General features: G+C 37.6%; 1 protein-coding gene across 1 annotated transcript; it reads right to left on the reverse strand.

Moving 5' to 3' along the window:
- Positions 1–11,593: 11,593 nt before the first annotated feature.
- Positions 11,594–12,475, reverse strand: LOC133030706 (uncharacterized). The gene has a single exon (XM_061103588.1). The coding sequence runs from the start codon at positions 12,473–12,475 to the stop codon at positions 11,594–11,596; it is 882 nt and encodes a 293-aa protein (XP_060959571.1).
- Positions 12,476–12,866: the final 391 nt, after the last annotated feature.

The raw sequence follows: 12,866 nt of genomic DNA on the forward strand, positions 1-12,866 counted from the left end.
AATGTGAGTTCTGGTTGTCTCAGGTGTCCTTCCTAGGGCACATTGTGCGTAAAGATGGGATCAAGGTGGATCCCGGGAAGATTGAATCCGTCAGGGATTGGCCGAGACCGAAGACAGTGACAGAGATCAGAAGCTTCTTGGGTTTAGCTGGGTACTACCGTAGATTCGTGGAGGGGTTCTCCAAAATTTCAATGCCCCTAACCGAGCTTACAAAGAAGAATCAGAGATTTATCTGGTCAGATAAATGTGAAGCTAGTTTTCAGGAGCTGAAGCAGAGGTTGATTACTGCTCCGGTGCTAGCTTTGCCTTCGGACAAGGAGAAGTTCGTAGTCTACTGTGACGCATCCAAACAGGGTTTGGGGTGTGTATTGATGCAAGCCGATCGGGTCATCGCTTATGCCTCCCGTCAGTTAAAGGATTATGAACAGCGATACCCGACTCATGATCTAGAGTTAGCTGCAGTGGTTTTTGCGCTGAAGATCTGGCGGCATTACCTTTACGGGGAGAAGTGTGAGATCTATACCGACCATAAAAGTCTCAAGTATTTCTTTACTCAGAAAGATTTGAACATGAGACAAAGGCGTTGGTTGGAATTAGTGAAGGATTACGATTGTGAGATCCTCTATCATCCCGGGAAAGCCAATGTAGTGGCCGATGCCCTGAGCAGAAAGGGTCCCGGGCAAGTAGCTAGTATGATTCAGATCTCACCTCAGCTAGCAGAGGATATGGTTAGATCCAGCATCGAGTTTGTGGTAGGTCAGCTTCACAACTTAACGCTGCAATCTGATCTATTGGAAAGAATAAAAGTCGCTCAGATGACAGATCCGGAGTTAGTGAAAATCCGAGATGAGGTGTTGGCTGGTCAAGCCAAGGACTTTTCAGTGTCAGATAGTGGGATGCTTTTGTATAAAGCCAGAGTTTGTGTTCCGAACAGTGTGGAACTGAGAAATGAGATCTTTGAGGAGGCTCATTCTACCCCGTATTCTCTGCATCCCGGCACCACCAAGATGTACCAAGATTTAAAACCGTACTTCTAGTGGAGCGGTATGAAGAAGAATTTGGTAGAATTCGTATCGAGATGCCTCACTTATCAGCAGATTAAGGCTGAACATCAGAGACCAGCAGGGTTGTTGCAGCCTCTAACCCTACCAGAATGGAAATGGGAGGATATTACGATGGATTTTGTGGTCGGGTTACCTAGGACCACGGGTTTATTTGATTCCATCTGGGTTGTGGTGGATCGATTTACGAAATCTGCTCATTTTCTGCCGGTTAGAACAACATTCACAGTGGATCAGTTGGCAGAGTTATATGTCAGAGAGATAGTGAGACTTCACGGGGTGCCGAAGTCTATAGTTTCGGACAGGGATCCGAAGTTCACCTCCAAATTTTGGCAAAGTTTGCAACGGGCAATGGGTACAAAGCTAAAATTCAGTACAACATTCCATCCTCAGACAGATGGTCAGTCCGAAAGGACAATTCAGATATTGGAGGATATGTTGAGAGCCTGTGTTATGGACTTTGAAGGCTCATGGAGTAAATATCTACCGTTGATAGAATTTTCTTACAACAACAGTTATCAGAGTACGATAGGGATGGCTTCCTATGAACTGTTGTACGGTAGGAAATGTAGATCCCCTATCCATTGGGATGAGACAGGGGAGAGGAAATACTTAGGTCCTGAGTCAGTGCAGCGGACCAATGAGGCGATAGAGAAGATAAAAGCTAGAATGCTTGCCTCACAGAGCAGACAGAAGAGTTACGCAGATTCGAAACGCAGAGATGTTGAGTTCCAAGTAGGGGAACATGTGTTTTTACGGGTATCTCCGATGAAGGGGATTAAATGTTTCGGGAAAAGAGGCAAGTTATGCCCTAGATTTACAGGACCTTTCGAGATTCTCGAGAAGATAGGTCAAGTGGCATATCGGTTAGCATTGCCTCAAGCCTTATCAGCAGTGCACAACGTATTCCATGTCTCGATGTTGAGAAAATACGTTTCAGACCCCTCTCATATACTCAGTTATGAGAGTCTTCAGCTTCAGCCAGACATGACTTATGAGGAACAACTAGTGCAGATCCTGGATAGAAAGGATAAAGTCCTTCGGAATAAGACCATAGCTTTGGTCAAGGTTCTCTGGAGAAACAGTAAGGTGGAAGAAGCCACCTGGGAGCTAGAGTCAGATATGAGAGCTCAATATCCAGAGTTATTCAGGTTAGATTTCGAGGACGAAATCCTTTTAAGGGGGGGATAGTTGTAAAGCCCGCTTAGTTAATTTGGAAATTAGCAGTTGTTTATGATTAATTATGAAATTATTTATAGCTATTTAAATAATTTATTATACTGTTATTTATGGAATTCAGAAATGCATGGTTATGTTATTCAGTAGTTTGCATATTTTGCATTTCCGGTGCCCGGTATTTTGGAACTCGGCGTTTGGCTCAGTAGAAATCACAACTTAGTATGCTAGTAGTTTGGGGACGGGTTTTAGACATTGGGAATGTCAGGAATGGCCGGGAATTTAGAATTTCCCAATTATACCCTTTTAGTATGATTTATGTGATTTTATGGTGGAGGGGCAAAATGGTCTTTTTGCCCCATTAATATTTTGTCTTTTGTGATTTTATGAAATGGAAAATAAATGTTATTTGTTTATTTTAGTTGGCTGAAATAATATGGTAAATGCCTTATAATCTCTTTTTCTCTTAAAATCCACACTTAGTCAAATTAGAAAGAAAATTTCAAAACTCACACACTCAAAGCTCTCTCTCTTTTTCGGCTGGGTATTGGGGATTCAAAGGCTGGGTTTTTCAAGCTTGATTCATCACTTTTTAGGAACTCTTGATTGTGGTATGTATCTCTTACTTATCCTTCTTGGTCTTCTTGGAATTTTTTATAAAAAAATGAGTTAATGCATGTTAATTTGAATGTTGTTGCTGCTGAGTTTGATTGTTGATTTTTGAGGTTTAAATCATGATTTTTAGATGTTAATTAAGCTACTTGTGGTGTATGATTCCTAGGTTGAGCATGCTAGAATTTTCTTATGCAAAAGTTTGGTTTTCAAAGTAAAAATTGAGAAATTGGTGGCTGTAGTTGTTGCATGAACTAGGTTTTGTTTTCTGCAGTGTTTCTATGCTTGATTATGTGATTCTAAGCTAGCTTGAGGCTTGTGAGTGAGCTTTAGCCAAGTTTGAGTTTTTACTCAAAGCTTGGAGCTCACATGGTGATTTTTGAATCTGTGATTTCTGGGTTAGTTTGAGGCCTTAGAAATGTTCTAGGGAAGGTATAGAACAGGTCTGGAAAGTTTGGATCAATTTGGGGTTGAATTGGTCGAGTTATGAAAATTTGGGTTTGTCTCGCGAGGAACCGGAATTCCGGTTGTGCATCCGGAATTCCGGATGAGGGTTCTGAATTTTCCAGAACCGGAATTCCGGTTGGGCAACCGGTCTACCGGTTGGGGAAAATTCAGGGACCCTAGTTTTCCTCGTTTTTATGTTTTAGGGGGTATTGCCATGCTTTTTATCGATAGGGAAACTTTTAGTTCCTAGTTTTAGTCCCCGGGAAGTGATTTAGCGTGTCACTTATAGCGTTGTGATTTTTATGGTTTAGGAGCCAGTAATCCGCCGCTCAGCTTCTTCCGGTCGGGTTGACCAGCACACCTCGAAATCGGAATCCGTGTAAGATTAGTATAACGGTATGCATATGTAGATTACATGTTTAGCGAGCATGTAGGAAGCCTATTAGATTACATTAGTTGTATGTTGGCTTCGAACCATCCAACCCTGTCACGTCGGTACAGTCCGGAGTATGACCATGACGGAGTATGACCGGATTGACCGATCAGGCTGACACTTGGTTGGTGGTTCCGTGCTATTGACGTATCCCGTCGGTACAGCTGGAGTATGACCAAGCCGGAGTATGACCGGCTCGACCGATCGGGAGGATATAGTAACACGTCGGTACAGGCTGGAGTATGACCAAGGCGGAGTATGACCGGCTCGACCGATCAGGTTGTTACGTGTCAATAGTACCGTCCCTATGAACGTTCAGAACTCAGTACCATGTTGGACATGGCAGTAGTGGCTCAGTACCATGTTGGACATGGCAGTAGCGGGACTCAGTATCGTGTTGGACACGGCAGTTAGTATTATGTATGAGTATTATTATGCTTTTCTTACTGAGTCAGTCGACTCACAGTTTACGTTCATGTGTAGGTAAAGGCAAGGCTATAGCTGATGGACCGTGAGCGAGCTTATGAGATTGTACATGTCGGGGCGGTTAGGCCTGGAGCGTACGATCCTCGGGACAGCAAGGCTGAATTTTTGTAACTGGTCGTTAGACGACTTTTATTTTTATGTAATGGTTAAACAGTTAAACTTTTTGTAAATGATTTTATAATCGGGATCCCGAGTCTTTTGTAATATGGTTTATAAGTTTAATTAAAAAGCAAAATTTTAATTAATCACGTTTTTCCATAAACCTCGTTGATTAGCAACGAGCTGCACAGTACGTTTAAAAATCACGTAATACGTCTAAGTTAGTTAGGGTATTACAATGTTGGGTTTTATGCCCTAAATAAAACTCATTTCAATATAATCAGATTTACTTATTAATATAGATCAAAAATAACATTTAATGTTGCATGGTTCACATGATTTATTTCATGATTATATGTACATAATGTATGAATTCGTCTGAAACCCTTTTCACATACCTGATCCTGTTTATTGTGATGTCAACACATTGGAAAGTAAACATGACTACGTGAATAAAGTGCCCTAGATTTATCAGACACAGGGTTTTACTGATATGATAATCTACAACAAGAGTTTACTTGCATTTGGAGAAATGCTATGTTCTTTCCAGAGCATTGGTTAAAGTAAAGCTCAGGTTGGATGCATGGAGTATGCATCAGAAGGGACCGATATTGAACTTTGACTTAGATTTATTAAACTTACCGTAATATCTATTCAAGTCAATATCACCTAGTTGATCCTAGATCAAATGATCTTAATCCTGTTATGATTAGGCTCAATCTCAAGAGGCTATTCGTGTTCTTTGATTTGTTAGTTAAGCCTACTTTTAGGTCAGGGTGATACGTACATTTTGGGAACACGGTAGTGCAATTGAGTGGGAGCGCTAACATAAACATGGAATCTATAGCTTCTATCTGGCGAATAGTAAGTAAAGGATGATCTCCTTCGAGCTTGACCAAACAAAAATAAATGGTGGAGATCTCATTTCACATAAGCTGAAATATCATTTATACAGGGTTAAGTGTTTTAAGGATTAAATACATTGTAGGGTGTAACGGTAATCTAATCCCTTTACAGTGTAGATCATTCATATAGAGGATCATTGATCAAATTAGGATTATAACAATGGATAACTAATGATGTGTCTATATGGTGGAACATATAGAACATTCTATATACTGAGAGTGCAATTCTAAGTTCTATGCGTGGACTCAACGAAGAATTAATAAGTCAGTGAATTTAGGTTATAAATTCTTGATCTGCTTATTGGAAGCTCGGTTATATAGACCCATGGTCCCCCCACTAGTTGAGATAATATTGCTTGTAAGACTCATATAATCGGTTTTGATTAATCAATTATAATTCTCAAATTAGACTATGTCTATTTGTGAATTTTTCACTAAGGGCGAAATTGTAAAGAAAGAGTTTTAGGGGCATATTTGTTAATTATGATACTTTGCATGGTTCAATTAATAAATATGATAAATGACAATATTATTTAATAATTATTTATAGTTATTAAATAGTTAGACTTGGCATTTAAATGGTTAAATTTGAAAATTGGCGTTTTTGAGAAAATCAGATGCAGAAAAGATAAAATTACAAAATTGCAAAAAGTGAGGCCCAAATCCACCTTGCATGGCCGGCTACTTTTGTAGGGTTTTCCCTCTGATATTTTTATTATTTTAATGCTAAATAATTCAAACCTAACCCTAGTGGAATGCTACAAATAGATAGTGAAGGCTTCAGGAAAAATATACTTTTCTTCTGACTTTTCATTCAGAAAAAACTGAGCCTCTCTCTCTCCCTATCTTTGGCCGACCCCACTCTCTCTCTCTCTTCTTCCTTGAATTTCGAAATTCTTAGTATGAGAGTAGTGCCCACACACAACAAGTCATACCTCAATCATTGTGAGGAAGATCGTGAAGAAAGACTTTCAGCAAGAAGGAGTTTCAGCACTAAAGAATCAAAGAGTAGTGCCCACACACAACAAGTGATACCTCAATCATTGTGAGGAAGATCGTGAAGAAAGACTTTCAGCAAGAAGGAGTTTCAGCACTAAAGAATCAAAGAAAGAGATCCAGGTTCAGATATTGATAATGCTCTGCTACAGAAAGGAATCAAGGGCTAGATATCTGAAGGAGTCATTATATTCCGCTGCACCCAATGTAAGGTTTACTAAACTTTATATGTGTTTGTTTCATCGTTTTTAGAAAGTTCATATTTAGGGTGTTAATCAACATACTTGTGAGTAGATCTAAGATCCTGGTAAAATAATTTCCAACAGTGTACGTATCGTTCCAAGTAGTAAACTCACCAGGAGTGAGGTCGATCCCACAGGGAGTGCAGTTAAGTACGTTAAAATTAAACCTTTACTTCTATTTGGTTGAATGAAAATTAAGAAAAATTAAAAAAATAAGGAACTAGTAAGAAGCAATTATTTAAGAAAATTGTGAGTTAATAAAAACTAGGGCTTCGATTTCAATTGTTTCTATTGATTATGGCCTAATATGATTATCTTTCTAATATTAATTTCTATGCAATAGCAGGTTTACTAAGGTAATTTATAGTCTTCTCGGATATATAAATCTCAATTACATGCAAACTTTCTACTCTCGTGATAAATTTAACATGCAACAGGCATTAAACACAGAAACCCTATAAGCTATCTAAACCATATTGGTACTCTCATCCTATATCGAAATTCAGTTCTATTTCACTATAGCATAATTGACACTCACTTCTCAGATCTCACATCAAAATCATAGACAGTTAATTGGTGGCCAGACAATTAAAAGTAATTAAGCACAAATAAAATATAATACATAGAAATTAGGGGGAAAATAAATCATATTAAAACCATAAGCAATGTTAAACAATATCCATCTAACCCTAATTAAAGTGTTTAGCTACACATGTTCATGGAAGCACAATTACACATATTAACTTTAAGAAAAGAGATGAAAATAGAGAAGAGAAGAAAAGAAGAATGCGAAAAACCTTGAAAAGTATGTCTCCAATATTGCAGTTGATCTCTCTACTCTATATCTGAACTCTCACTTTTTTTCTCTCAGAGACTGCTTGCTGAAATCAACTCCCTTCTTCCCTTTATATAGGCATTGAAGGCCTAAAAAGATGGAAAAAAACGCACATGTTTAAATTCCCATTCGGATTTAAATTTTTGGGAAACCTCAAACGAGGTATTTTTTCTACTGCGTTGACTGATAGTATTTTGGTCATAACTCTCTCGATATTGCTTGGAATTGGACGATTCAAAATTTTCCGGAAAGATAAAAGAGAGATCTAGAACTTTTATGTTTTGATTTTTTCCAAAATCTAACCAAAACATCATCGAATTCAGGCTTGAAGTTTCAGCTTGCCCAATTTTCTCTATTTTAAATATCATGATATTTTTATCTTTTTCCCATCTTTTTCTCTGATATTTTCTAATCTTCTTCTATTTTAAATTTGCAAAAATAAAAGATAAAAAGCGTAAAAATGCTCCAAACACGATTAAAACTCAATTAAAAATATACTAAACTTAATTTAAAATTAATACTAAAAATAACCTAACACTGGAGTGCCATAATAGGGAAGCTAATAACCTAATAAGGCAGTTTAATAAGAGAACTGCTGGGAAATGACATGACCAGATTAGAGATCCTCTCCAAGGGAGGCTCGTCAATAGATCGGGCAGGGTGTACACCCATGTAGACAATAGACAAACAGTCCAACCAAGTTCTTCGGGAATGAGGACGGACTTCCCTCTACCCAAAGACGGACAAATCCTGCCAAATAGATCTAGTGGCGAGAATAAGCAAACTCTGGTACCCGGTGGTATGGGGGGCTGACCAAGTATCTTTGGGTCATTAACACCCGCCTCTGGCCGACCTACAGAGCGAAATTACTCTTTGAAGCATTTGTGAGCAAGTCGTTCAAAGGCCTATCTTTAACATGCTAGGTTCGGGGACAAGTGGAAACTGTAATGACCGCTTTAGTAATTTAGATTAGCAAAGGCAATTAGCACTAAATTCTGATATCTTTATAATTAATTACGAATTTAATTATTTGTGGACTCCATTGTTAGAAATGAGCATTAGAGTTAGGGATGCACATTTTCCCCCATGGGGATGAGGCCCCGCGGGGAACCGCCCCTAATGGGGCGGGGATTCCCCGTCTAAATGGGGAACGGGGCGGGGACAGGATCAAATTTTATCCCCGAACGTTAAACGGGGCGGGGACGGGGACCCGTTTAATTTATTAATTATTTTTTTATTAATATTTTATATTTTATATATGCGTTTGTATTTTTTTTAGTATATTAATATTATTTTTACAATTTTTGAAGTTGTGTTTTTGTATAATAATTACAATATTGCATAGTAAATAATATGTAATATTTTATCTTTTATGTAATTAATTAATTTTATACATTTAAATTTTTAAAATAAACTTTATTTTTACAATAGGGGATTCCCCGCCCCATCCCCGCCCCATTAGGGGATTCCCCGCTCCATCCCCGATGGGGAATAAGCGGGGATGGGGATTAAAATCCTTAACAGGGATGGGGACGGGGAGAGCACTCCCCGCTAATTTCCCGCCCCGTGTGCATCCCTAATTAGAGTTATAATTTCTCAATTTTGGAGATTTTATTAAACTCTAGGGGTATTATTTGTCTTATATGTGAAATATGTTATCTTTGTAATTTTTGCTCGGCGACAATGGAAAATGCGATGCATGGCTAGTTTGATCACATGGGTAAGTTTAGAACCTTATTTCTTAGTGGGAAATATTTTATAGAAAATAAAATATTGAGGTTGAGCGAGGTTATAGTTTTTGACCATTTTACCCCTAGGTTGGAATAAGCTAGAATTAACCTTTAAGGGCATTTTAGTCTTTTGCCAAGGTTAATGTTTTGGTGGCTGCCTTGTATGGTGACACCTAGCAGCCATTTTTTAGCAAAGGATTAATAGGAATCCTTTTCATTTAGTAAAAATAGAAATTGGAAGAAAAATCAAAATAGAATTCGCTCTCTCTTTCTCTCTTTCGGCTGGGCCAAAAACCAGAGGGATTCACCCTCAAAGCTTGGTGTTTTTCTGGTTTGAAGCTAAGGAATTGATCATTCTTGAAGCTAAGGTAACCCTAGAAACTTTTGTCATGGAATTCTTTAACTTCTTACTTAGTTTGAGTAGTGATTTTGTGAGTTGATGGCTGTTAGGTTTAGAAATGTTTAGGGATTGAATTTTAAGGTTCATTTGAGTTGAATATAGCTTTTTGCAGCTGGTTTTGGTGTATGGGATTGAATTTATGCAAGTTTGATCTTCGAGTTCAAAGCTTTGATCTCTAATGGCATGTTTGTTTACAATGAGTTTTCTGTGAAATACTGGTTGGGAAATATTGTCTATGCATTGTTTAGGTACTCTCGAAGGTTTGGTTGCATTTGGTGGAGGATTGAGCAAGAAATGGAAAATTTGGGGTGAACTGGTGCAAACCGGCTAGCCGGTTTTACCAGTACCTCTAAAACCAGCTAGCCGGTTTTGGCAAGGTCCCCAAATGCTTCATTTTCTCGATTCTCGTCCATCTCAGTGCTGTAGTTGGGTGTTTCCCTATTTCCAAAGTTAGAGTAACCCCTAGAGAGTATAACAAAACATAGGGTTGTGGGTTCGGGTTTCCCGGGTTAGGGTTTTGATCATGTGATTTACCTAGTTTCATTCTGTGATTAGGGCATCCATCTAGCACGTGACTTTCCGTTCAGGTCGGCCAGCACACTTGAATCTGGAAAGAAGGTAAGAACTGTATATAATGTGTGATATTAATATCTAAGTGTATGTATATGTTATGTGTATATGCATGCTTAAAATGTTAGTCGCACTACCAACACTTGTACGGTTATGGTACAGAGTGCATCGGTATAGTGAATATTGTTTATGAGTACAGTACAGTGATACCAACACAAGCACAGGAATGTACTGAGGGTGTGTGGTATATCACCTAGTGGTACTCAGGGTATGAAACAAACCCTACCAACACTTGTACAGTGAGGTACGTAGTGTATGTGGTATAGTGGCTATACCCTAGTATGAAACGTTCTTACTCAACTGTTGAGCCTTGTAAATAGGTGTATGGGCGCCTAGATACAAGTCGGTATTATGTGATATATTATATGCTTTTCTTACTAAGTCTGTCGACTCACAGTTTTTCTTCCATGTGTAGGTAAAGGAAAGGCGAAAGCTGAACAAGAGTGAGCCTGAGTTGGGATGAAGTTGTACATGTCAAAGCAACGCGACCTGGAATGTTCGGTCTCGGGACATCTGGGGATATTATTTTGTAGTCGTTTTGCGACCAGTTATGTATTTTGGTATATTGTGTATAAAAGCTTTAAAACGGGATCTCGATACTTGTAAATAGTTTTGTAAATTATAAAGTTTATTAATTAATATAAAAGTTTTAATTTGACACGTTTTTCAAGAAAATTCTTTGATTATCAAAGACAGCGCTGTAATTGAAAAAGCACTGTAGCGTGCCTTAGCATTAGGGTGTTACAGACACAATCAAAGGTTAGAAATCTGAATAGAAGGAGTCATTATATTCTGTTGTCACCAATGTAAAAAATTTTATAACTTCATATGTGTTTATTTCATTGTTTTAGGAAATTTATATTTAGGATGTTAGATTATAAATTTATAATCAACATACATGTTAATAAATTTAGATCTTAGAAAACAAATTCCAACACACAACTCATCCCCCAATACCACCAAACGCTCCAGGTACTAGAACCGACGATCAGATTCCACCTGGAGAGCCACACGTGGAGTTGGAAAACCTTAAGGAGGTCGATCCTCGAGTTGAACAGCTTAGCCAAACTGAGTGAATTCATAATTTGATACATAGTCGAACTGTCCAAACCAATTTAAAATCTCAGTCCATTAACAATCTATCCAAGCTGGTTCAACAAGCATCTTCCCTGTAACTAAATTGACCAAATCAGTGTAATTTTGAGTAATGTAATGCTTGTTGAACCAGCTAGGGTACATATATTAATATATATTGCATAACATGGTAGAAATACAAAGATATTATAAATACATACATACATTAATATATATTAGGCTTATGATATTGGACTACCTCAAATATATGGTATTATGGGCTTATCATATTAGCTAAAGTGATGCTTTTGTAAAAGGGAAGTTGACTTAAGGGTTATTTACAAAAATATGGGAAAATGAAGATATGTTTTGATATATATGGTATAAAATTTTTTTTTTTTTAATAGAAGGTGAAACTTCATTAACTTATAATAGCCAAATCGGCCATTATAGAAGAATGTACAGCATTAGGGATATTTACAAACATTAAAGATGCAATCAGACCAATAACAAGAACCGCGAGCAAGACAATGAGCGGTTTTATTAGCAGATCGCGACACAAACGTAACAGACACATCACACAAACAATCTAACAAACGTTTACAATCGGAAATTAACAAACCAAAAACAGAAGGCATAAAAACTGAACTAGAAAGAGCATGAACTGACACAAGGGAATCGGTTTCAACAACTACATTAGACCATTGTTTACCCTTGATCCAGCTCAAAGCTTCCTTGATCCCAAAAGCTTCAACAGTTGTCGATTGAACATTCCCCACCCTTAGAATAGTAGAGGCTTCAATCAACTGTCCATTGCTATCTCGAGCTACTATTCCAACTCCATACGATCCCATACTTTGAAAAATTGCACCGTCAACATTCACCTTGATTTTATTTGCTTCGGGTTTAGACCAATGCTCCTCCTTGTGATGATTATTTTTGGACACCATCAAGGGTTCAAACCGATTAGACTGAGCATAACACCATTGATCAAGGACTGAACGCGCATGAGAGACAACTTCAGCAGCTGTACGGGTCTTGTTCTTCCAAAGTAGCTCATTTCTAGCTTTCCAAATGGACCAAGCCACCATAGAACCTTCCTCAACCATTCCTACCCGTCCTCTGTGCAGTAGGGATTCAAACCAGAGAGAAAAATCTGATCTGACAGCAGCAGTAGCAGTGCACACAGCAGCCCGATTCCAGCAGCTTTGTGCGAAATGACACTCAAGAAGAACATGGCTGATGGATTCAGCACTAGAGTGACAGAAAACACAAGCAGCAGGGACATCCACATGCTTCGATTGGAGCTGCATTCGAGTAGGCAAACATTGGGTGAGAGCCTTCCACATAAAGTGCAGAACTTACAAATATGGCATTTTTTTAGAAAAAACTTACAAATATGGAAAAAGATCATGAGGAATGCCATAAAAAACTTTAAATTTGTGTTTCTTTTTATTTTTTTTTTCTTTTTTTCTTTTAAATAAAACACTAAAATAAATAAAAAATGACTAGATGTGTTTTTTTTTACAGAAATTAAACTTGTTTTTTTTTTTTATTTAAACTACTATTTATTTTTTTTTTCCTTTTTTCTTTGTTAAAAACTAATTATTTCATTAAAAGCATTAGAAAAAAAAACCAATTTCATCAACATCATCCTGAAAAAAAAAAACAATATAAAAAAATATAATCTAAATATAATACAAACTTTAAAAATTAGTTTCATCAACATTAAAAGAAACT

This window comes from Cannabis sativa, chromosome 1, assembly GCF_029168945.1.
Source record: "Cannabis sativa cultivar Pink pepper isolate KNU-18-1 chromosome 1, ASM2916894v1, whole genome shotgun sequence".
Classification (NCBI taxonomy): domain Eukaryota; kingdom Viridiplantae; phylum Streptophyta; class Magnoliopsida; order Rosales; family Cannabaceae; genus Cannabis; species Cannabis sativa.

Excerpts from the sequence above, each read along its gene's own strand:
- LOC133030706 (XM_061103588.1), bottom strand. The coding sequence starts at position 12,475 with ATGTGGAAGGCTCTCACCCAATGTTTGCCTACTCGAATGCAGCTCCAA.